This window comes from Rhinatrema bivittatum, chromosome 4, assembly GCF_901001135.1.
Source record: "Rhinatrema bivittatum chromosome 4, aRhiBiv1.1, whole genome shotgun sequence".
Classification (NCBI taxonomy): Eukaryota; Metazoa; Chordata; class Amphibia; order Gymnophiona; family Rhinatrematidae; genus Rhinatrema; species Rhinatrema bivittatum.
In genome coordinates, this window is record NC_042618.1 from 103,954,454 (window position 1) to 103,979,370 (window position 24,917).

The following is a 24,917-nucleotide window of genomic DNA, read 5'->3' on the forward strand; positions in this document are numbered from 1 at the left end:
ACATTTTCCCGTATGTGCAAGGATTTCTGAGTGCAAATCATTTGTAAAATTTATGTTTTTTTACATCCTGCAGAAGCGGCCGCTTCAACCGCACACGGTGATCAAAAACCATGCTCATAACTAGCGCCTGTTTAGCCGCGGTTCTTATTACATCAGCCCCTTACTGCTTTGCTCTTTCCTCCTGGGAGTCGCAGAAGAGAGTCGAAGCCGAGCCCCAAAGACAAGCAGGCAGAATCTGCCTAGGAAAAATCAACGCTCGCTTTAAAAGTGTCCGGTCGTGCTCCATGGAAAAGTTGGCATCTCTACCTCCTATTACAACTTTTACACTGATAGTACTTGCATCACAGCCTCAGAAGCATGTTGATATTTTGAATTCAATATAATTCAGTTGGAAATTGGAAATTAAACCAATAACATCTTCATTTTATTATTTTATCCAAGGTTAATCACTGCAGCTGAATTCTCTACTAGACAGCAGAACAACCAAAACGGCCACCACCGCTGCGCCTGCGCACTGTACCACAAGCCGGTAGATACGGGAAGCGTCAGGCGGCCTTTCCGGGTCACGTGACGGTCAGCTGACTGGCGGGGCTACGGGACGGCGGTGGAGGGGCCTGGGAGTTGTGCGAGGCAGTGTGACAGGCAGCCGACTTGGGTGTGGGGAGAGAGCCGGAGGAAGCGTAGGAGTCTGGGGAAAGGGAGCCGGAGGGGTGACTTGGGGAGTCCGTTCGACCATGGCATCCATTCTGGAGGAGTATGAGGACTCTCTGTCGCGCTCGGCCTCGCAGTCTCAGAGCCGCTCGAACATTGGGATCCCTCTGTCGGGTGAGCTTGGGGTTCTGCCGGGCTTCATTCCGATATGGGGGTGGAAAGCCAGAGGAAGCGGCGGCATACTCCTTTGTGAGAAAGGCTCGTAGAAAATGCTTGGGTGTTTAATTCTAAGTAACATATTAGTTTTTTCTTCTTCTAGGTTATTTTTTGTTAAATAGGAGGTTTACTCCTCTAGCTTTGTCAATAGACATAACATCTTCGTCTCCTCAGTGGAGTTAAGTGACAGACGTTAATCCCCTACATTTTAAAGTGCTCAATCTTGTTTACCCCTTTTAGGTCCGATACTGGTCGAAACGCGCCTTCCTTCTCTGGCATAATAAAATATACTATCTGCCTCGCTTCTGCTTCGGTACCAGAACAATATTTGGTTACTTTGCAAAAGTTTATGAATTATAATCAGAAGTTTGAATTGAATTCTCCATTTCATAGGAAGCTAGTGTAACTCTTTGAAAACAGTAGTATGTTCCCAAGGTTTGGTGCCTACAAGTAATCTAGCAGCTGCATAATGTATTGGCTGCAGTGCCCAAAACCGGTTCTTTGGTAGTCCCACATAAAGGGTATTACAATAATCTAATTGTCCAAGTACCATTGCCTGCAGTTGACAGCAAAAATTGTCAAGGTCTCAACAACTTCAGTTTAAGAAATGACAATCTTTGCAACATTTCTGATATGTGCTCTGAAAGTCAGTTTTGAGTCTAAAACAACCCCTAAGTATCTAGCCTCATAAATGATTGGCATGGAAACCCAGTCACACACCAAAGATATCAAATCCTCCTTGGAGTACTTTTTCTAGTCCACAGGAGAGAAATCTTCTGTAAGTTTAACACCAGTTTATTATTGTTCAACCAGTTAATTAGGGGATCATAACATTTTTGAAAATAAGATACAAGAAAAGTACTATCAGCAGCATAAGGGATAAATAGCTGAATGCCATCAGTTATACACAAAATATTACTTCTGATGCTTTCAAAATACCCTAAGCCAGATGCAAATAAATGTTACAGGATAGAAAACAGGGCTGAACCTGTGACTCACCCGATAAGTTCCACCAAGGGAAGAAAGATTCACTCATCTGAATCTGCTATCTTTTATCCTGCAAAAAAAAATGTAAACCATGATAGTACATTACCCCCTAACCAACTTGGTGGAGGCGGGTCACTAGCAGCTCATGACTTATAGTGTCAAAAGCTGCTGAGATTTATTTGAGATTCCACCCTTCAGGCACTTCAAAGCAGATTACATTCAGGTGCTGTAGGTATTTCCCTGCTCCTAGAAGGCTCACAATCTAAATTCCTTCACGTCCTGCAGACCAATTCAGATTAACGGGGATTTTCTCTTACTAGCAGAGGGAGGCAGAAGACCAATCTCTTCACCTTCACTGTGCCTTCCTATATAATGTGGTGCCGTTGGAGGACGCGTCAGTAGTCCTCTGCCTCCAGCAAAAGGTAGGTGAAAGGTCTAACAATAGAAAAAAAGAAAAGAAAGAAGACATGGCCGCCCAGAAAATTAGTAGTGTCCCTCCCTGATAAGTTAGGGCCGAGTTGGGGGATTGCATTCAGAGACAACCAGCGGTGTCTGCTCTTCCCTGCCCCCAGGGCAATCCAGTGTTGACCTCAGGATTTTCCAGCATGTGGAGTAGCTGTGATGCAAGACAGCCCATTGCCTATTTCAACTTTTACACTGATAGGGGGGATATGATAGAGGCCTTTAAGATCATGAGAGGTCTTGAACGAGTAGATGTGACTCGGTTATTTACACTTTCGAATAATAGAAGGACTAGGGGGCATTCCATGAAGTTAGCAAGTAGCACATTTAAGACTAATCAGAGAAAATTCTTTTTCACACAACGCCCAATAAAGCTCTGGAATTTGTTGCCAGAGGATGTGGTTAGTGCAGTTAGTGTAGCTGGGTTCAAAAAAGGATTGGATAAGTTCTTGGAGGAGAAGTCCATTAATGGATATTAATCAATTATACTTAGGGAATAGTCATTGCTATTAATTGCATCAGTAGCATGGGATCTTCTTAGTGTTTGGGTAATTGCCAGGTTCTTGTGGCCTGGTTTGGCCTCTGTTGGAAACAGGATGCTGGGCTTGATGGACCCTTGGTCTGACCCAGCATGGCAATTTCTTATGTTCTTATGCCAGAGGCTCTGTCTTTAGATCTCATCTGAGGGACATCAGACAGTATAGACTAGGACAGCTGGGCCACAAAGAGCTAGGTCTTCCGTGAGGTCACAGTCCTTTCGAGGCAGCAGGCAGGGAATCTGCGAGGGTAAGTTCAGAGCGACACCTTCAGGAAAAAGGGCCTTCTGACAATTGCGGAAGCCACTTCTTGATCCCATTAGGGGGGGGGGGGGGGGGCTGCCTGCAGAAGTTCTACAAGGAGTGGGCCCAGATCACAGGTGACAAGTGGGTGCTAGAGGTGGTTCATCAAGGTTATTGGATCCCTGTTCAGGGACTCAAAGAGAAAAGAAGTCTGGAAGACTGTGCACAGGTTGCTACAGTTAGGTGCCATTGTTCTAGTACTGAAGCAGGAGTGAGGCAAATACTCAATATATTTTATTGTGCCAGAGAAGGAAGGGGCATTTCGACCAGTATTGGACCTAAAAGGGGTAAACAAGTATCTGAGTATACCCCATTTTTGGATAGAATCACTGAGGTCGGTAATTGCGGCAGTGCACAGGAGCATACCTGCATATATAGGTTAGGTAAAATCATCAACAATTTCTGAGATTCACAATAGAAGGGCTCCATTTTTAGTTCAATTCACTACCGTTTGCGCTTGCAACAGCCCCAGAACTTTCAAAAAGTTGAATGTTATAGTAGCAGCATTCCTCCGCAAGGAGGAAATCTGCATCCACCTATACTTGGATGATTAGCTGATAAAAGTCAGCTCAGTCCAGGAGGGGGTGCAAGCAATTCAGAGGGTGGTGCAGCTATTGCAAAACTTAGGCTGGATAGTGAACCAAGCCAAAAGCCGCATGCAGCCATCTCAGGAATTGGTGCATGTGGGGGCTCGATTCAATACAAGAGTGCCACAGCAGAGGATTCACAAGCTGCAGCAACAGGTCAGATCATTCTGACGCCTTAGATTAGAAGAACTTTATTTGCACAATTGTAAGAAGTAAAAAGAGCCCAACTCTGGCCGAGTTTCACATACACAGCTGCATCAGGGGCTTATATGATGAATTACATCAATTGATGCATAGAGCTCATCGGTGTATATACCAAATGAGAGATTGATGAAAAAGCATCCAATAGATGAAAAAATAAAACAGTCAGTGTATGTGTTACCTGAATCAGAATGGCACACCTCCAGACTCTCCTGACATAGCTTTCTGCAACATGCTGCATCCTAAGGCCTAGTTCTTGGGTCCATGACAGCAACCATAGAGGTAGTCCCCTGGACGAGAGTTCACATGAGACCACTACAGGAGAGTCTTTTTTTTCTAGGTGGTCAGCCCCGCAGGGATACTTCAAGTGACTTCATCTTTTGGCCAAGATGCAAGGCAGCCTAGGCTGGTGGCTGACCAGGACCAATATCGAGAAAGGAAGAAATCTAGCGACTTCCCCAGTGGATAACAGTTTAGGATGCCAGCAGGAAAGGATTGGGGGTGGGGGTGTGCATTGCAAAACATACATAGTGCGAGGCTGCTGGTCCCCACAGGAGGCAAGATGGTCAAGAAATGCCCTGGAGACAAGGACAGTCCGGCTGGCGCTTAGAAGAGTTTCAGGAAATACTCCGGGGGAAGAGCAGTGAAGATTTTTCAGACAATGCCACTACCGCAGCATATGTGAACAAGCAGGGAGGTGCAAGGAGCAGGCAGGCCCAGAAACGAGCCCAGCTGCTGATGCAGTGAGCAGAGAAGCACCTGCAAGACATTTCTGCAACCAATATAGCAGGATCACAGTATGTTCAAGCAGATTTTTTGAGTCACCAAGAGGTGGAATGGGTGCTTGCAGACGTTGCCTTCCAGCAAATAGTGGTCAGATGGGGACATCACAGTTGGGACTTGATGGCAACTCACAAAAATACAAAGACAGAACAGTTCTTCAGTAAGTCAAGAAGTGGCCTAACCAGGGGAATAGATGTGCAAACATAGTCCTGGCCGCAAGGAGCGCTATTGTACATATTCTCGCCATGACCCTTGGTAGCCAGGATAGAAAAATTGCCAGTTGATATCCGCTTTCAAATAGTTGAAAATTTCATTGAAGTTGCCTTTCAACAGATTGAGTATAAGACCAGTCTGAGTTCCATCAAGTCTATACAAGACTCTTTTATAAAAGATTCTTTTTTTGATAAGTAAAATTGAGAACTTAGAGAACACTATCGGGTAGAAACTTACGCCTCGTGAAATTTCCTGAGATGCCTTACATATCTCCCAAAGATATGTTCAAAAGATATTTAATGGAAATTCTCAAGGTGCCTGAGGAAGCAGTCTCCCCATTATCTCGGGCATTCTGTTTGCCCCCTTTGAGAAGAGGGAAAGAAGAAAATCAGGTTGAGGCTGTTAATGAAATCCTGCAAGAGCAGACCGCGGAACCTGCCACATCTGCTTCGAACATCTCTGAATTCTTAGAGACTTCTGATTCTGCTCAAGTTACTCCAGCAATACTAATTGTAACCTTTGTATTAGAACCTGGTAGAGACTCGATATTGAAGCTCTTTTTCTTAGACACAGATTAGAGAGTTTCTTGCAATTCCAGGGTAGAATTTTTCCCGATGTGTCAAAACAGACACAGAAGAAGAGGAAGCAATTTTTACTACTCAGACCTAATGTTCTGCAAATAGGGGCCTTTTTCTTATTGAAATTCCCCTGTAAGTGTTATATCAAGTACAGAGAAGTTTCATATATATTTTTTCTCCCCTCACAATTGATACAATTTCAGAGTGATAAAATTGTGATTTCTCATGATAGCGCTGTGTGAATTTATGTCTCCTAAGGTGGCTGGGTATTATCTGTTCCTTATTATGTTAAACCCCCTTTACTGAAATGCTGATTTATTTCTTTTTTCTTTTTCTTTACTTATACTCTGAAATTGTGGCATTGGATCTCACGAATTGTGGACTTAGCTAATGAAGCTTACTTCTTTGTTTGTATTTTATGCTTCTGTATTGTATTTTTGCATTTCATGTATTTCCAGACAGTCAAGATTTTTCTTGATTTGTAATCAATTAAATGCATAAATTAAAAAAAAGAAAAATTGCCAGTCACCCAGGAACAGTAGTATTGGTGGCTCCGGACTGGCCAAGATGCCCTTGGTATGCAGACCACCTCAGGTGCAGTTTATCATAACCAATAAAATTCAGCCCAGTTGCAGGGCTGCTTCATCAGGGCCCAGTGTACATGGAAGATCAAGTCCCTTCTCACTTATGGCCTGACTGTTGAAAGGCAGGGATTGCGGAAGAAGGGGCACTCCAAAGAAGTAATCTCTACGTTTATTAAAGGCATGGAAACCTTCTTCCTCCCGAGCGTACATAAAAGTTTGGAAATACTTTCAGCACTGGTGTGAGCAGGGGCTGCCAATCCAAAGAAGGCAGACTTGCCAGTAATCTTGCAATTCCTGCAGACAGACCTGGAGGAAGACCTAGCGGTAAATTCAGTAAGTACAGGTGGCAGCAATTGCCTGCTTCAAGAGAACAGATTAAAGGAGTCTCTTTATGCCCTCAGGTGGATTTATCTAGATATCTAAAAGTGCAAATCGAGTATGCCCTCTGAGAAGAAACCAGATGCCAGCATGGGACCTAATCCTGGTGCTGAGAGCACTAACACAGCTACTCTTTGAGCCAGTCAAACAGGAATCCGTAAAGAACCTCACACTATAAAAAGTGTTTTTTGGTGACAAGTCTGAGCTAGGAGAACCTGAGTTGCAAGCCCTATCATGCAGGGACCTGTATTTGTCATTCTCCAGAGACAGTCGCAATTAGATTGGTCCCTTCATTCTTACCAAAGTGGTGTCACGTTTTCATATGAATGAGGCAGTGGTCAGTCCAGGCTTTAGGAAAGAAGGGAGGGCGAGTAAGAAGTTGAGCATGAAAGGTCTGGATATAAGAATGATCCTGCTCAGATATCTGGAGACCACCAACCACTTCAGAAAATCGAATAGGTTGTTTGTACTATATGCAGAGCCACTCAAAGGGGAGGCAGCTTCAAAGGCCTCTATCACAAGATGGATTAAGGAGGCAATAGCCTCAGATTATGTGCTCAGGGGGAAGAAGGTGCCGGAAGGTCTCAAGGTACACTCCACCAGAGCACAAGTAGCATCATGGGCAGAATCTGGAGCAGCTTTGCCGCTAGATATCTGCAAAGCAGCTAATTGGACCTCGCTGCATTCCTTCACTAAACACTATAGATTAAATTTACAGGAACAGAAGAAATGTGGTGTTTGCCAGGGGGGTGATGCAGGCAGCTTTGGAGCACTCATGCCTGGGATGAGTATTGTTTAGGTACATCCCCTTTGGTCTGCAAGACATAAAGGAAAGTGAAATGTGTCCTTACCTGCTAATTTCCTTTCCTTTAGTCCTGACAGACCAGTTCAGAACCCACCCTAAGAGGAATTTTTGTGTTTTTTTTCCCCTCGCTTGCTTTATTTACAGTAATTAAGAAGAGAAAATATCGAGGGAGAGGGAAGAGTAATTACTCCCTATGTGGTGAAAACATGAGAAAGGGGAAGAGTGACATTAAATCTCGGATTTTTGATTTCTATTTTGCAATTAATTTTTTTTCATAAGACCTTAAGACACAAGGATATAGAGTATTTTACAGTCACTTGGAGGAGTAGATAGAATCAAACAAAGTACATATCCAGGAAGAGAACGATACGCTAGTTCTGAGGCGTAGCAGGAAGGAATGCATATCCAGCTTGGGCAATACACTACTGACACCTCCTCCAAGACCACATTATATAGAGAGGCACCATGAAGGTAGAGAGATTGGTCCTCTACTGATAGAAGGAAATCCCCATTGGTCTGAACTGGTCTATCAGGACTAAATGAAAAGAAATTAACAGGTAAGAACCAATTTCATCTTTGTATCTGAAGCAATGGAGGGTGAAGTGAATTGCCCAAGGTCACAAAGAGTAGCAGCATGTTCCCTGTACGTACCAGGATCAGTCCAGACAGTGGGTTATGTCCCCTGTCCAGCAGATGGAGTCAGATCAAAAGCTCCAGGGGGCGGTCCTATATGACCTCATCCCCTGTGACTCTATCCTCAGTATTTTCTGACTCCAGCAGATGTGAGCAGGGGACTAGCTAGTCCCCAGCACAGGATTTAGGTTTTAGGCCTTTCCTGTTTACTTGAGGGATCAAGAATTTAAAAAAAAAAAAAAAAAAAAAATATATATATAAAATATATATATTCAATTTAAATTTCAGGAGTTCAGGTTTCATATTTTTGTCTGAAACCGGGGAGTTAGAGGGACTTGCTGACTGACTGTATCCTGAGTCTTTCTTTCTCTCCTTATTCTCTTCTATGGTGGGTAAGTTTTTATTTACTTACAGGTCATTTTTATTCTTCACCCTCTTGCCGTTTTCGGCACTGGAGGGCTACGCTGCCGTTTTAGAAATTTTTGTCAGGGTTCCTGACTAGTTCTTCTCACCCCCTCCCTCCGAGTCTATCGAGCCTGTACCGACCCGCGGCCCCGCGAAGCGCATTCCCCGGGGCCGCAGACCGTTGGGAGCTTTTCCACCAGCGTGTTTCTTGGGTCGGTGGGAGGGAGGGTAGGCGATTCGAGCATCGAGGACGCGAATCGCCGGGGTTTTTCCTCCGTCTGCCGCGCCGTTGGTTTCCTGTCTCTCCAAGAGCGGGTACATTTTTTCTTCATGTCGCGAGCGCACAGCTGTGCGGTCTGCGGCCGTCAGGGAAGCCGCCTTAATGAGGGCAGGTGCCCGATCTGTCTCCCCGCTGGAGAAGTCAGCCCGTCGAAGGGAGAAGGCACAGGAGACCAGGCAGACAACGCTAGTTTTAGTCAGCGGCAGGCCCCGTTCCCGCAGAGCGCGGGAACGGCGGCCATTTTGTTGTCAGAGGAAGACGCTGACATTTCAGACGGGGAGGACACAGGAATTCTAATTCCAAGGCAAACAGCGGTTTTACCGTCCCTGGCCCATAAGGATGGCAAGTCTTCGGCTGGAGAGGTCCCAGGAGGCCCCCCCCTGGGATTACCCGCGTTTTCACCTGAGTTTGTGGTTTTAATGCACCGGGCTTTTCTCCAAAGCTCCAACCAGGCTTTGGGGTCGGGCATGGGTCCCCCTCCCGCCAAACTACCCCGTTTAGATATATCTTTGGGGGGCTCTCCAGCACGGGGGGGCGGACAGCCCATTAGTTTAGCCCAGTCTACGACTAGGGCTCTCATGGCACCACCGCGGAACCCCCCGGTGCTCCCGCAGGGCGACACGTCTCAGGATCCTTCCGGGGACGATCCCGCTCTCTCGACCCAAATGGAAGGTGATGATCCCAGGGTCCTCCGCATCTTCCAGGTTGAAGAATTGGAGGGTCTCATCCCGCATATTCTTCAGGAGATGGACATTGACCCTCCTCCAGACCCAACACCCTCGGATCCCAAGATAAGAAAGGGAGACCCTCTCTTAGCGGGACTTAGACCCCAAGCCAAGGCTTTTCCAACACATCCCAGTTTCTTACAATTGATCTCAGGTGAATGGGACAGGCCGGAAGCTTCTCTCAGAGTTAGCAGAGCTATGGAGAAGCTTTATCCTCTCCCGGTGGACTTCCTGGAACTCCTCAAGGTCCCGGCAGTGGATTCAGCGGTTTCGGCAGTTACTAAGAGTACTACCATTCCGGTAACAGGCGGCACAGCCCTTAAGGACCTGCAGGATCGGAAGTTGGAAGTCTACCTTAAGCGTATCTTTGAGGTCTCGGCGCTTGGGGTACGAGCGGCCATCTGTAGCGCTCTGGCACAGAGAGCGGGTCTCCAGTGGGTTCAACAATTACTCACCTCGCAAGATCTCCCGGACTCTGAGGCTCAACAGGCAGACAGGTTGGAGTCTGTGATGGCTTATGGGGCGGACGCCCTGTATGATCTCCTCCGGGTCCTATCTCGTTCCATGGTGGCGGCTGTCTCGGCGCGTCGCCTTTTGTGGTTACGTAACTGGTCGGCGGACTCTTCATCCAAAACGCGTCTAGGTTCGTTACCTTTCAAGGGTAAGTTCCTTTTCGGGGAGGACTTGGATCAAATTATTAAGTCACCGAATGAGAATGCGGTACATAAGCTTCCAGAAGACAGACCCCGTGCTTCTAGATCGTTCAGTTTTTCCAGAAACCGTTCTCGAAATCAGCGTCGTGCACGGACGAATAGGCAGCAGCAAGCTCCACGGACTCCCTCTTATCGTTCTCAGGGCTGGAACCGGTCCTTTCGTGGACGTCGGCCCGGAAAGGAGGCTACAGGATCTCGTTCTGCCTCGAAACCAGCTCAATGATGCCAGGATGACCCACGAACCAACCCCTCGGGTGGGAGGCCGGCTTGCTCTTTTTTACAGGGAATGGGCCTGCATTACGTCGGATCAGTGGGTCCTGGATATCCTAAGACATGGTTACGTGTTGGATTTTGTCCACGTCCCCAGAAATAGGTTCCTTTTCTCTCCTTGCTGCTCTGCTCAAAAGCAGTCGGCTGTTCGTCAAACCCTGCAGCGACTGATACTGTTGGGAGCTATAAGACGGGTATCCGCCAACGAGTTGGGTCGAGGTCATTACTCCATCTATTTCGTGGTTCCCAAGAAAGAGGGTACGTTCCGACCCATACTGGATCTCAAGTCGATCAACAAGGCGCTGCGGGTCCCTCGTTTCCGTATGGAAACCCTCCGATCTGTGTTAGCGGCGGTTCATCAAGGAGAGTTCCTCGCCTCTCTGGATCTAACGGAGGCATATCTCCACATCCCGATTCATCCAGATTACCAAAGATATCTCCGCTTCAAGATTCTGGGACAACATTTTCAGTTCCGGGCTCTACCTTTTGGTCTAGCGACAGCACCGCGGGTCTTTACAAAGGTAATGGTTGTGGTGGCGGCGGCTCTACGCCGGGAAGGGATCATGGTTCACCCGTACCTAGACGATTGGCTCATACGGGCGAAGTCTCGAAGTCAGGGGCTTCAAGCTGTGAGCAGGGTGGTGTCCCTTCTACAGTCTCTAGGTTGGATCATCAACTACGACAAAAGTCACCTCACGCCATCTCAGTCTTGGACTATCTGGGCGCCCACTTCGATACGAGGGAAGGAAAAGTGTTCCTACGTCTGGAGAGAGCACAAGCATTGAGAACGCAAGTGCGGCGTTTCATGTCTCTCTCGGATCCAACTGCCTGGGACTACCTGCAGGTTCTGGGGACAATGGCATCCACGATCGACCTAGTTCCGTGGGCCTTTGCTCATCTCCGACCCTTGCAGAAGGCATTGCTGTCCCGTTGGAAGCCAGTGTCACAGGATTATCATGCGGTTCTTCCGATCCCTCCGGCGACCCGGCTCAGTCTCGGTTGGTGGTTAGATCCCCAATCTCTAGCCAAGGGAGTTTCCCTAGAGACACCAGACTGGATAGTGGTTACCACGGATGCCAGCCTCTCCGGTTGGGGAGCGGTCTGTCAAGCGAGCTCCATCCAGGGCACGTGGACGAGGGACCAGAGACAGTGGCCCATCAATCGCCTGGAGACCAGAGCGGTTCTGCTTGCCCTGCAGGGTTTCCTGCCGTTAGTTCGGCGAAAAGCTGTCAGAATACTGTCGAACAATGCAACTACAGTATTGTATGTCAACCGGCAGGGAGGAACGAGGAGTTGACTGGTCGCGTGGGAAGCAGAACAGCTGATGATGTGGGCGGAACGCCACTTGCTTCGACTAGCGGCCTCTCACGTAGCAGGCGTAGACAACAGGCAAGCAGACTTCCTAAGTCGACAGCGTCTAGATCCAGGAGAATGGGAACTATCCTCGGACGCGATGAAGCTGATAGAGCGCCGGTGGGGGAAACCTCACATGGATCTAATGGCCACAGCGGTGAACGCAAAAGCTCCTCGCTTCTTCAGTCGCAGACGAGAGCACGGCGCGGAAGGGGTCGATGCTCTGGTTCTTTCATGGCCAAGGGAGGTCCTGCTGTATGTCTTCCCGCCATGGCCCCTAGTGGGGAAGGTGCTCCGACGTATAGAGACTCATCCAGGGCCGGTGATTCTGGTAGCTCCAGAGTGGCCGCGGCGCCCCTGGTTTGTGGATCTTCTCTTTTTAGCACGCGAGGGACCATTAAGTCTCGGTCACCTACCTCGACTCCTCAGGCAGGGTCCCATATTTTTCGACGAGGCAGATCGCTTTTGTCTTGCGGCATGGCTTTTGAGAGGCGCAAACTAAGGCGTCTGGGATATCCGGAATCGGTGATTTCCACCTTATTACGTGCCAGAAAAACGTCTACATCCGTGACCTATGTGAGGGTCTGGAAGGTTTTTGAGGATTGGTGTATTGCCCACTCCATTGTTCCGGGGAAAGTCTCTCTGGTCCAGATCTTGGATTTCCTACAGACTGGACTGGAGATGGGCCTAGCCTACAACTCCATTAGGCTTCAGGTCTCGGCGTTGGGTGCTTTACTATACAACGGTAAGGACTCCCTCCTCTCTTCGCACCCGGATATTATCCGTTTTCTCAAGGGTGTAAAACAGCTGAAGCCTCCCTCTAGACCGTCTTGCCCATCGTGGAGTCTTAATTTGGTTCTCCGGGCTCTGGGCGAGGCACCTTTCGAGCCTTTGCGGTCGGCCACCCTGAAGGATCTCACACTTAAGTCAATTTTCCTGGTGGCAATTAGCTCAGCCCGTCGTATCTCGGAACTTCAAGCGCTTTCCTGCCGAGAACCTTTTCTACGCTTCTCTGAAGGCGGAGTTTCTTTGCGAACAGTACCTTCGTTTCTTCCAAAGGTCGTATCTTCTTTTCATCTAGATCAATCGGTAGAACTTCCCTCGTTCGCCACAACGGAGCCCAGACATCTCCGGGTTCTGGACGTCAAGAGATGTCTGATGCAATACTTGACAGTCACCAATGAATTTCGCCTCTCGGATCATTTTTTTGTTCTCTGGTCGGGTCCTAGGAAGGGTCGCATGGCGTCCAAGGCCACCATTGCAAGATGGCTGAAGACTGCAATTTCTTCAGCATACATTGGGGTTGGACGTCAACCACCGATGGGGGTTAAGGCTCACTCCCTTCGGGCGCAGGCCGCTTCTTGGGCGGAAAACTCGGCTGTTTCAACACAAGAGATTTGCCGAGCGGCCACCTGGAAGTCTCTTCATACGTTCTCTAGACACTATTGGTTGGATGTTCGGGCCCCTGTTTTTGGGTCCTTTGGAGATAGTGTTCTACAAGCAGGGCTGTCATCGGCCCACCCAGTGTAGGGAAGCTTTGGTACATCCCACTGTCTGGACTGATCCTGGTACGTACAGGGAAAAGAAAATTATTCCTCACCTGCTAATTTTCGTTCCTGTAGTACCAAGGATCAGTCCAGACGCCCTCCCTGTTTTTTGAGGGTTTTTTGTGATTGGGATAGGCCTCTGCTCGTTATCTCTACTTGTCTGTCTTTTTCAAGCTACCCTGGGGCTCCAGGGTTCTTCGCTTGAACAGTTTTCGTTTGCAAGTTCCATTTTGTGGTTACCTTAAACTTAATCAAAGTTCTGGTTTTGCAGTTTTTAGTTGATAGTTCTCAGTTCTTGATCCCTCCTTCTCTTCTCTTCCTGGCTTTGTAAGTCTAGTTACTGAGGATAGAGTCACAGGGGATGAGGTCATATAGGACCGCCCCCTGGAGCTTTTGTTCTGACTCCATCTGCTGGACAGGGGACATAACCCACTGTCTGGACTGATCCTTGGTACTACAGGAATGAAAATTAGCAGGTGAGGAATAATTTTCTTATTTGAATCCTGGCTTCTCTGGTTCATAACCTGCTGCTCTAACCACTAGAATACCAGATTCTCCATGTCCCATCCTACAATATAGCAAATCCACCAATGAAAGTAATAAGGTCTCAGTGCTATGAGCTCTTCTAGATTCATGCTGCTGATTATCTAAAACAGTGTTTTCTTCCAGATATTCATTCATAAGAACATACGAGCATAAGAATTACAGCAATACCCATTTTTTTAAACTACTTTTTCTAAAGAGGGAAGATTCAAAATTGGATGACGACTTGACAGCTGTGCTAATGGAAGGGACAGATTTTTTTTGCACTGGTCTGGCAGACGCCATTTTAATTGCACAGGCACATGTCCCTCAAGTAGGGATTTATTTATTAACTGCCAAATATATTCAAAATTTTTATCGTTGGACCTTTTACAAGGCTAAAGAGACAGGGGTTTGAAAATGAAAAGGTTGAATTAAGCTTTCTTATTACGAACTTAATCTGTTTCAGGTATCTAAAAGTTAACCAACTATATATTCTATCCCTACAAAAAGATGCAACTGAATATTTTCAATCTTTTCCTGAAAATAATATATTTGGTCAAAGCTGGGGACCGGCCCGGTTTTAGGAAATTGCCTAGGGCACCAAATATGTAGGCTTGCATTAGGGCCATATGCTGTCACAGCTTCAAAGGGGTATAGTGCTCTGCCTAAGGTTGCCAAAATCTTAAATTCGGCTCTGGCTGGGGAGGTGCTGGTTATGAATCATTGATTTAGACATCAAACTCTTGACAACAGTAAACAACTCACATGGTCGATTAACTGAGTTCTTAGTTCTATCCATAACATGAGCACACTTTGCTTCATGACAACTATTCTTGTAAACCTTCAGCAAATGTACAGGTTGTCTCAACTCATCCTCCACTTTCTCAAGGCTTGCCTCTGATTAGCTAAGTCTCAGGAAAACCAAGGGCATGTTTACAAATGCATTTGGCCAATATCTCTCTTTATCATGTGTATCAAGGTGGAGTATCATCTTTTTGTGAGCTCCTCCAAATTTAGACTATCAATATATTTCCTCTCCATTTTTCAATCATTGCCAAAGTCCTCTGATGTAATTTTCTTCTTGTATTGATAACTACAAGATACATGTGCTACAGTACTAGCCCCAATAAATAAAATAAGAGTGATCAGATCAAAGGAGTATGAGAACATTAAGCTGGGAGATGTACTTTAGCCAATTTTTAGGGCAAAATAGCAGGTCCAAGGTATAACCAGCTTCATGTGTATATGTATTAACTGAATAAGAGTAGCAGCAGCAGTAAAGAACAGTAGTTCTTTGGCATATGTAGAGGTGGTATTTTCCACATGCACATTTAAATTACTGGTATTTGCAGCTTGATAAATCTCAACTGCATGGTAACCAAAACCTCTACAAGTCAAATAATTTCTGCCATGGTAGACCCAGGAGGGTGATTATAATATGCAGATAATCCAACATTAACACCTTATCTAAGGCTTCAACCGGCGATGGGATCTCAATATCAGTACTTTGAATTTTTAGATTTTTCTCTATATACAATCAATACACCTCTTCCACGTCTAAAAGGGTGAGCTTGTTGCACAGAGGAGTACCTTGAGAGGCAGAATTGAATTGGTTAAAATCATTATGACAGAATTCTGATTAGAAGTAAATCCTAACCATATTGATTAATGGTATCAGAAAGATACAACTCCTTATTTCTAATCAACCTGAAGTTGAGGTAACCCAGTTGCAGGCTTTTAGAAAGTATATTTGTCTTATCTCTGCCAACAACAGACTATTTTCTAGCGGTACCAGGAATCTGCTTCTGGAGGATTCAATATTTATGGATATTTGGGGTTTCAGCCCCAAATATCTTTCACGCCCAAAAACAACAGGAATAGCTTTTTAGCATATTAACACCTATACTTCATCCAGAGTATGTAATGACAATCTGAGGAATAACTGCAGCCAAAAAATGTAAAAAGCATAAGAAAGTTTGCACCTCTGATTATGATGATTCACCCTCTATTATTTCCAATACCGCAAGATTGCATGCACAGGATGTAATCTTGTGTCGACTAAGGGGCACACGAAGGGGCAGACCCTTTGGTGGGCTCACCAGGCAGTGGCCTGCCTCTTTTATGCAGGTTCTCGGTGCCTCTGTATGACGTTGCATTTCTGGGTGTGGGCTCAGCCAGCTACAGCAGCAGATCAAGATGATAGTGTGGACTAACTTAAGGTGTAAAGTGCACCATGCAAAGTTTCTTTCTCAACAGGCAACATGATATGCAGCAAAAAGGCTCATTCATAAATGGCCTAAGGGCCACCTCTTTTATGCAGGTCCTTGGCACCAACATATATGATCTGTCACTCAACAGGCCTTAGATATATGTTCCACCTTATTAAAAAAAAATCTCTAAGAATCTGACAGTTCCTTGAGTACTTAGGTTTAAATCTTCACATATCACTCTAAGATTTGAAATAAAATGAAAACATCATGCTAAGTCAAATAAATTGCTCTCTCTGCACAGGGTTTCCCCAGTAAACTAGTTAGAGAAGCATTCTTTTCCCGTTGGAAGTTGTATAGTTTCCAAACACTAAAATATGCTGTAATTGCCCATCTTAGAAGTGACTTTCTTTATATACAGCAAATGTTTATTTTGAAGGGTTGTTACTATAAAACATGGGAATGCATGTTGGATTAAATGCATAACAGCCTAAATATGTTGTTTAAAGTACCAAAGGCTGTTTCTCCTTCTGTGCGTATAGGAAAGACCTTAAATGTTTAAAATACAGCTTTTCTATATATTTAATAGGATTTTAAGATTTTCTTTTAACATTAAAAGGATTATTGTACATGTCTTCTCAGAACTATCCTTACAGTTGGTGCTTCTCTTGCATTAAGGGTGCTCTAGCTGTGAGGATACAGACATTGGCTGGGATTAGTTGTGTAATAATAATGGGAGTAAAGAGAGCAATTAATACTGGAGATTATATTTTAATCAAATGGCTTTTACTCACTCTTAGGATATGTGAATGCTCGGCTAGATAAAGAAACACCCATTTTTAACAAGCAAAGGATTGATTTCACGCCTCCAGAGAATATTAACAGTCTAGTGGTGTGCAGTAACCAACTTTGTATGAGCCTTGGTAGAGAGACACTTCTCAGGTAAGTTATTAATCTCATCACTACTCAATATTCATCAGTGAGAATTCTCTCCTCACGTCCTCTCAAGCCTCCAAAGTTCTGATTTATGTTATAAATCTCATTTTTGATAGGCCCAGTAGCATCAATGCCTTAGCTGAGGCTGTCAGCTGCTCAAATTGGCCCATCTATGTAAGAGAATGTGCTTGTGTATTGCAGGCATTTATTACCAGTCAGAAGTGTAGATTTCCTGAAGTTAGCAAGAGTACGTACTTCAGCTTTCTTTGGGGCTGATACAATACAGTGCGCTCAGCTGCAGTTGGATATGGGTTGTATAGGTGCTACCTAATCCCCTTATGCATCGGCCCCTTTGACTTTTGTTTTTTGTAAAATAAAAGCATCTTTCTTGCAGTGTTTTCTTCCCAACACTGCCCTCTATCTATGATTGTAAACTCTGGAGCTGCTTATTGTTTGAAAATAAAACACAAATATAGAACATGATAGTATAGAGGTTCCCGATCTGCAGACCCCTATGGGACCGCCGGACCATAAGAATGTCCGTGGAAAGTGAACTTTGAGGGGAGAAGAGAGAACCTGGCCCTCACCATGAAAGAAGCCTGACATGTCGCCGCTGACCCCAGCCCACATTGGCCACGAGAGAAGAGGCCCAATAGGCTGCAGCATATCCCATCTTGCTGGTAACCAGGAAAAAGAGGCCTGACAGACCTCCAGTACGCCTCATCCTACTGTGAGCAAAGAGGCCCGACAACAGTGCAACCCATCCCGGCGACTGAAAAACAAAAAGGCCGGAAAGGCACCAGCAGATCCCATCCCAATAGCCGAGAAAGAAGAAGCCCAACAGGCTGCTAGTGCACCCTGCATGCCAGCAGTATACAAAGAAGATTCCCGACAGGCCGCCGGCACATCCCATCTCGCTGGTGACCAAGAAAGAAGAGATGTGACAGGTAACCACGCACCCTGTCTCTGCAGCTGAGAAAGAAGAGGCCCGACAAGCTTCTGAGTCACCCAATCCAGCAGAGTGAGGAGGAAGCTGTTCCCTCCCCCCCCCCAATCACCTTTCAGACTTCAGGAAAAGAGAGTGAGAGCATGTGTGTGTGTGTGTGCTTGAGAGTATATCTGTATGAGAGAGAACATGTGTGTGTGAGAGAACATATGTATGAGAAGAAAGAGGCCCAACAGGCCGCTGGTGCACCCCATCCTGCTGGCCGAGAAAAAAGAGGCCAGCAGGCCATTGGTGCACACCATACTGCTGACAGCCCAAGTGAAGAGGAGACTGTGCACCCCCCACAGACTCCAGGAAAGCAGTGACAGTATGTGTATATGTATGTGTGTGAGCGGGCATGTGTTTGAAATGTGTGTGTGTGTGAGAGGAAGCATGTGCATGCGAGACCATATGTGTGAGAGAGGGAAAGTTTGTGTGCAAATGCATTTGTGTTTGAGAGAGAGAGGGAGCTTGTGGGAGTGGGAAAGTGTGTGTGTGAGAGAGAGAGAGATCCTTTGGGAGTGAAAGCTTGTGTGTGGAGAACGTGAAAGGTGTATGAGAGTGTGTGTATGTTAGAATCTGTGTATATGACAGAGGGAGGAAAAAGTTTGTGTACCCTGCCCCACCCCACTAAACCAGGGTGACTGGAAATCAAAAGTTCCCAGGTATGGATAGCAGAGGAATTTCTTTTATTGCTATTAGTTTTAATTATATGCGCCTGCTGTTTTGAAATATTTTGTTGGCATTTGGTAAATTAAAAACATTTTGTGAGTTTTTAATCATTGGATATTCTATTCATCAGCTGTTTTTAAATCTTTTTTAGTATGTTTTTATTGTTATTGTTTTATATATCTTGATGGGATTTAATGTTTTCTGAGGTATGGTGATTTTTTTTTTTTCCATTGTTGCATTGCATACAGAGACTGACGTCTTGGGATTTCCAGTTCAGTTTTGTCTGCATATTTGTATTTCTACTTTATGGTGTCTTTTTAGTCTGTATTTGGCAAGAGTCTCTCTGTGTTCTGCATGTGTGACTTAGGTGAAGAATTCTGCTTGCATTAGATTCTATCAAATAGCTTGTTCTGTTTTCTTAATTAGAGGTGTATTAGTGTTTTAGGGCCTATTGTAATATTAGCAGCATTGTCTTTTCATAAGTAGGGTTGTTACTGTCTCAAACATCCCTCCTTTCCCCTTCCTCATCAGTCTTTTGCTCTTTTTCTCTCTTTCTCTGCTCTACAGTCCATCTCAACCAGTTCCCCCTTCTCTCCTTCCACTTGTCAAGCTCTGCTAATTGCTCTCTTTCCCCGCTAGCACATCTCTACCAGTTTGTCTGTCTCTCTCTCCACAGTCCAGCCCCTCCTCTCTCTTTCCCTCCATAGTACATCCCTGCCAATCTCTTTTCTCCACCAGTCCATCCCCACCAGTTTTCTCTCTCTCGCTCTCCTTCCACAAGTTCATCCCCCGGGTTAATCCCCCAGTTGCGCCATATACAGACAGATCCAGCTATGTGGCTGCCTTTAGTTGCACTACGTAAATTAATAAAGATGAGTACATTGTTGCACATTTACTGCTGTGCATTGCTATTATAGGTATTCAGTCTATTTCAGTAAGCATTATTTAATAAGTTTTATTTATTATGAATGAGTTTGTGTATATAACTATATCTTTTGTTGTTATATTCATAAACTTTCTATATATGTGGGGGTTCCATGAAAAATTTGAAAGTTGAGAAGGGATCCACGCTCACAAAAATGTTGGGAACCTCTGTGATTGTAGATAAAAAAAAAAAAAAACCAAACCCAAAAAAAACATGGCCCATCCAGTCTGCCCATGCACATCTCCTGCTTAGCTTTATATTCCCTTGATCTTCTTCAGAGATTCTGTGCTTGTCCCATGTTTTCTTGAATTCTGATATGGTCGTCGTCTCCATCGCCTCCTTAGAAAGGCTTTTCCATGCATCCACCATCCATTCCATAAAGAAATATTTCCTTAGATTGCTCCTAAGTTTACCCCCTTTCACCCTCATCCCATGACCCCCTTGTCTGTGAACCTCTTGTGCAGTTTATTCTTTGGAGGTATTTAAATGTTTCTGTCATATTTCTCCATTTCTTCATTTTGTCCAGGATATATATGTTTAGATTACAGACCATTTTAGTAGTTTCCCTTTGACCCGCAACTGTCTTCAGTTTATATCCTTTTGAAGGTGCGGTCTCCAGAACAGTACTCTGTACTCTAAATGAGATCATATCAGACTTATACAGATGCATTATTGCCTCCTTTTTCCTGCCTCTCCCAAATGCTGCTGTACACCTCAGGTTACTAGTGCTGCTGGTGTTCATTCTCTTACAGTGCATTGTGTTATGCTAATTTGATGTGCTTGCATTTGATGAATTTAGAATGTACCCATAATAACCAGTCACTTGCCACTTGTGTAGGCCTTTAAGGCAGGTCTGTGTTTGTGACATCTCAAATGCATACTCGATGGATGCAAATGTTCAAGCCCAAACTACCTTAGATTCACTGCAGTATTGAGTTTTTCTTTGGAATAGTGCAATATTAGAGAAAGAGGAACCCAAATATATATCACAGGATTGGGAAATCAGAAAGAAGCCCTTGCATATCCACCCACACTTGAAAGATGTTACATCTGTCGTTTAAAATGGCAAAATAATTAAATGTAGTCAAAAGCTAAAGTCAGGAGGTTTATCGACTGCCCATTTGCTTCCTGAGTTTCAAGTAGAAAAACGTCTTCATCTCAGAAATAAAGAGAAATTAGAAATAAGAACAGAAATGACCAATTAATGGACAAAGTGATGCTTTGAGAAAAGCTGGTTGCTGCCTGAATCTGAATGCAGAAGCAAGTTTGCTGGAATATCTGAGATCAGACCCTGCTGAAGCACAATAAATCCTCTAGCAGACCATTCAGAGATTTGTTTTTAGTTTCTGTTTGAAAGTATGAAGCATTTTTATAGGTCCTAGAAGGTTTTCATGTTGAGAGAAAATCATTTTCTATTGAGTCATAATAATCACACATTCTGAGGAAAGCAAAGGGAAGGTAATTGGAATGTGTTGACACTTGAGCAGCAATTGATAGAATGATATAGCTTAAAGAATTATTTGAGTTTGTTACCAACTTTTTTGAATATACAATTCACTCAAAACAATTTACCATACATTTTGAAATAACGTATGAGCAAAGGTCATTTGCAGCTTTACAATATTATGTATATATTCAACAGGAAGAATGCATAATGCAAATTTACAAGCAAAGTTAGTTAATCAAGGAATCTTTCTTTTTTTTTTCCTTAGATATAGCATTAATGACTAAGAAAATTATTCTTACTCACTGGAAATCAGAAAATTCTCCCCTAGTGGAACCCTTTGCTGGCTGACTGAGGATTGTCTTGATTGAAAAGCATTTAGTTCTTCCCAGTCTCTAATATCCAAAGAAGAAAGTGGTCTTATGGCATTGAACATCAAGGACCTGAAGCCTCGTTCTCAGTCTCCAGATATCCTGTTCTCATGTCTGCTCTGAGCATGGTCTGTACTGTATATTCTAGATTCCAGGGCAATGGACTTGAACCATACTAACTTGGGTACAGACCACATGCATTTTACTCAATTCACACTCCTTTCATGGTGATCTCTAGTAGTCCAGTGTCACAAGACTACTTTCGCTCTCTCTTGGGAAGGTATAAAGAGCCTCAGTAATTGACTTTTCATAGTGATCTCCTGCAGGGAAGGGATATGGAGTCTCCTTTATGGTTATTTCGCACCATAGGTATAAGCTTTATAGGGTAGGAGGGGCATTACGATCTGAGGCAGCCGAGGTGGGGCAGGAGTTATAGTGGAGAACCACGTCCAGGTCTAGAGCAAGGACCAGAGCCGGTTATCTAATGCTTCAGAAATCCAAGCCTTTACCTTGGGATATGGCAGTCCAGATGATGGAAGTCAATGTAAGGCTATAGCTGATGTGAACAAGTCCTCAGGTAACCTGATAAATGAGTCATATTTGGTCCAGGACAGAGGTCCCCAGCAAGACCCAGTATAAGCTCACATGGCTGATGCCGATTGTCATATAGACAAATGTTTTGAGCTGATGCTATTGAGACCCCAAAGAGAAAGTACTAGCAAAAGTGTCATACCTTTTTCCTATCAGGTGGGCAGATGGGCTACCTCCAGGAGTAGATTCAGATCACCTTTGCAAAGCTCCAAGACAAGCCTTTGGTCAAAAAAGAAAGCAGAAACATGGGGAGGGGTGTTTCAGATATCCTGGTGGAACCATGACCGGCATCTAGTTTCCTGCATGTGTTCCCACCGGGAGTCTGGACATTCCCAGGACCAAGGTCTGAAAGTGTAAGCAGGGTTGCTTCTTCACTTTTATACTCTTTTTACAGTCTTGACTATTGAAAGAACCAGGATACATAGTGTTGGGTTACAGCCATTGATGGAACAAAAGAGGAAAATGTAGTGGACCTGACCTAGAGTTTGGATTCTCTGCAAGGTGAGTTTACAGAGGAGACAATATTTTCCCATTGATGGATCTATTCAATTTTGTCCTTCTGCCAGAGGAGTTTACAATAAAGGCAGAACCCACAGGTTTCAGAAGGGGCAGAGACTGGCTCATGTTTGCTACAAGGGACACATTCCCAGGAGCTCTCTTGCTACTCTTTTGGATGGGATGCTTTCTCCCATGGAATCAAGAATGCAAGTCCTCTACTGCAGGTGTGCTTCTCGACTTGGAACCTGAGCTTAGTTTTGAAGAGATCTGGCCTCCTTCCCCCTCAAGCCTCATTGAATAGTGTCTCTTTGTGTCAAGTTATTGAAGTCAGTCTCCTTGGTGGCCATTTGTAATTTGAAAGGAAAGTGTATATCTGGGTATCCAATATTCTCTCTCTTCGGAGGGTAATGTTTTACTTTTGTCAGAATCAAGTTTTCTCACCTAGGACAGTGAAAATGTCTGGCGATGTAGGCCAGGACAGGGACAACAATTCTCAAGTCCATTGTAAGTCATTTTTTAGATGTTTGTAGGTGAGCAGCTTCTTCTTGGATTGGTCTTTGGATGAATCTTACTAAAGTACAATGGTTTGTAAGGCATTGACTTTAGGAGAAAGCAAGGAGACAGATGTTTTGGCCTGCACCAACAAGAGTTTGCAAGCCCGCTCAACAAGTATGCAGAACTCCTTGTAGGCGGAATCAGAAATGGTCTTTCCAGAGGATAATGGCAGGGCAGCATCCTTTTCTTCATTGCATTTCCTTTGTATGAAACTATGTGTGTGTTCAAGCCAGTAGATGCTACATCTTGGATGCAGGACTCCTGAGAGCTATCGTGGCTTCCTCTTGACCAGTCTGGGTGAGCTGTGGTACACCCCACTTGTCTGGACTGGTCTGGCATGGGCACTAAAGAAGGTGAAATTTAAACTTATCTATTGATTTCCTTTTCTTTAGTCCTGCCAAACCAGTCCAGAACCCTCCCAGGAAAGCCAAAACAATCAAGGATTCTCTGTTCAAGTCTAGAAAACTAACGGCGAGTACATTGTAACCCACTCTGAAGGTAGTTGGCCTAATGTATTAAGATTGTTTTGGGTAGTTAGTAATTAGATTCCCAGAAGATTATTGTATGCAAAGGTGGGGTCATAGTGGATCAAAACAATTCCCAATAATTGATAAATGTGGATCATTATATGTACATTGCACATAGCGTAGCATAAGGATCTTTGAAGCCTAAAACTATAGTATGCTGCATGGTATTAATGAGCTGAAAATAAGCAGGATACTCTGTTCTTTCTACATTTGTTTTTCTAAGAGAGAAGGCTGGTGAAAGCCTGTGTTTGAACTTTTTGGGAAAGGAGGCTTGGGAGTCGAGCAGTACCAGCTTTTTAATTGGCCATAGCTTAACAAGCTACAGCTGGCTATTTGTCAGAAATATGCATGCAGATCAAAACTCTTAATAGGTGCAGATGTTGGATTAAAGCCAGAAAAATGAGAATATAAGGAACTGCATTTGTCTGTTCTTTAGATGAGCTATGGATGTGAGCAGTTAGCCAGTTCATGGAGTCTCCGACATTGTATAGCCTTCCGTTTTCGAGAAGATAATATTTCATAGAAAGGAAGGCCTATGAGGGAAAGTATTTCCTGTATAGACTTTATTTGTATCTATTTTATTGCAGTAACTGTTTACCTTGATTAATCTATGTGATGTTATTGTGATGCTGGGTTCTTATTACTGATATTCACTTTTTCTCTTTGCTGATTTTATATCATATTTTTATTATATTTAGTAAACGAAGTTTTGCTTTCACAAGATTGTGTGTGTTCTGTGACTTAATATAGCCCCCACTTTTGGTCGCTTCTCACATCTAATAATGACCTTGGTGTAGGGATCATCTAATTCCTGGGTTAATGACCATGACATTAATTTTTTTGGCTGCATCAGGAATTATGGTAGTTTGGAAACCAAAACAATGACCTCTGGTTGTCTTAGCTTTGACATAAGATACTGAAGAGGTGAGGGCAGCATCAGATCTCTATAGGGGGAGTGAAGTCAGCTTTGAGCTTTTTTTTTTTTTTTTCCTCTGTCTCCATCTGCTGGCAGGAGGACATAACTCGCTAGTCTGCACTGATCTGGCAGGACTAAATGAAAGGAAATTAACAGGTAAATTTAAATGTCACCTTATTCTGCAAATTTCAGTAAGCATACTTCATAGTGGATTCCAATCAGACATTTATAAAAATGTCATAAATATATAAAATAATGTAATAAAATAGTCTTAACCACTTTGCCTGCAATTAAGTTTTGTATAGACTTCTCAGAATACCAGCTGTCCTATTTTTTAATTTATGGCTTTATTCCTGGGTCATTTTCTTCTTGCCCTAATATATTACATGGTTTTTACACCTTTTTCATTAAGTTTAGCGCCTTCATTTGCTTGTTTTGTAGTCCGTGTATGTTGGGGTTCTGATAAGGATCAGCCCAGTAGTATAGGTTTACTTAAGTCTGTATTAATGATGTGATTTTCTAAACATTTTAAATTCTCAATTCTGGAAATGCGAT

General features: G+C 44.2%; 1 protein-coding gene across 1 annotated transcript in view; it reads left to right on the top strand.

The window, feature by feature from the left end:
* Positions 1–529: 529 nt before the first annotated feature.
* VPS18 (VPS18 core subunit of CORVET and HOPS complexes) overlaps positions 530–24,917 on the top strand; it is a 33,626-nt gene continuing 9,238 nt past the window's right edge. Inside the window, exons 1-2 of the mRNA XM_029598590.1 lie at positions 530–825; positions 16,743–16,884. Of these exons, the coding sequence (XP_029454450.1) occupies positions 735–825; positions 16,743–16,884 (233 nt within the window). The 5' untranslated portion in view covers positions 530–734. The remainder of the gene's footprint in view (positions 826–16,742; positions 16,885–24,917) is intronic.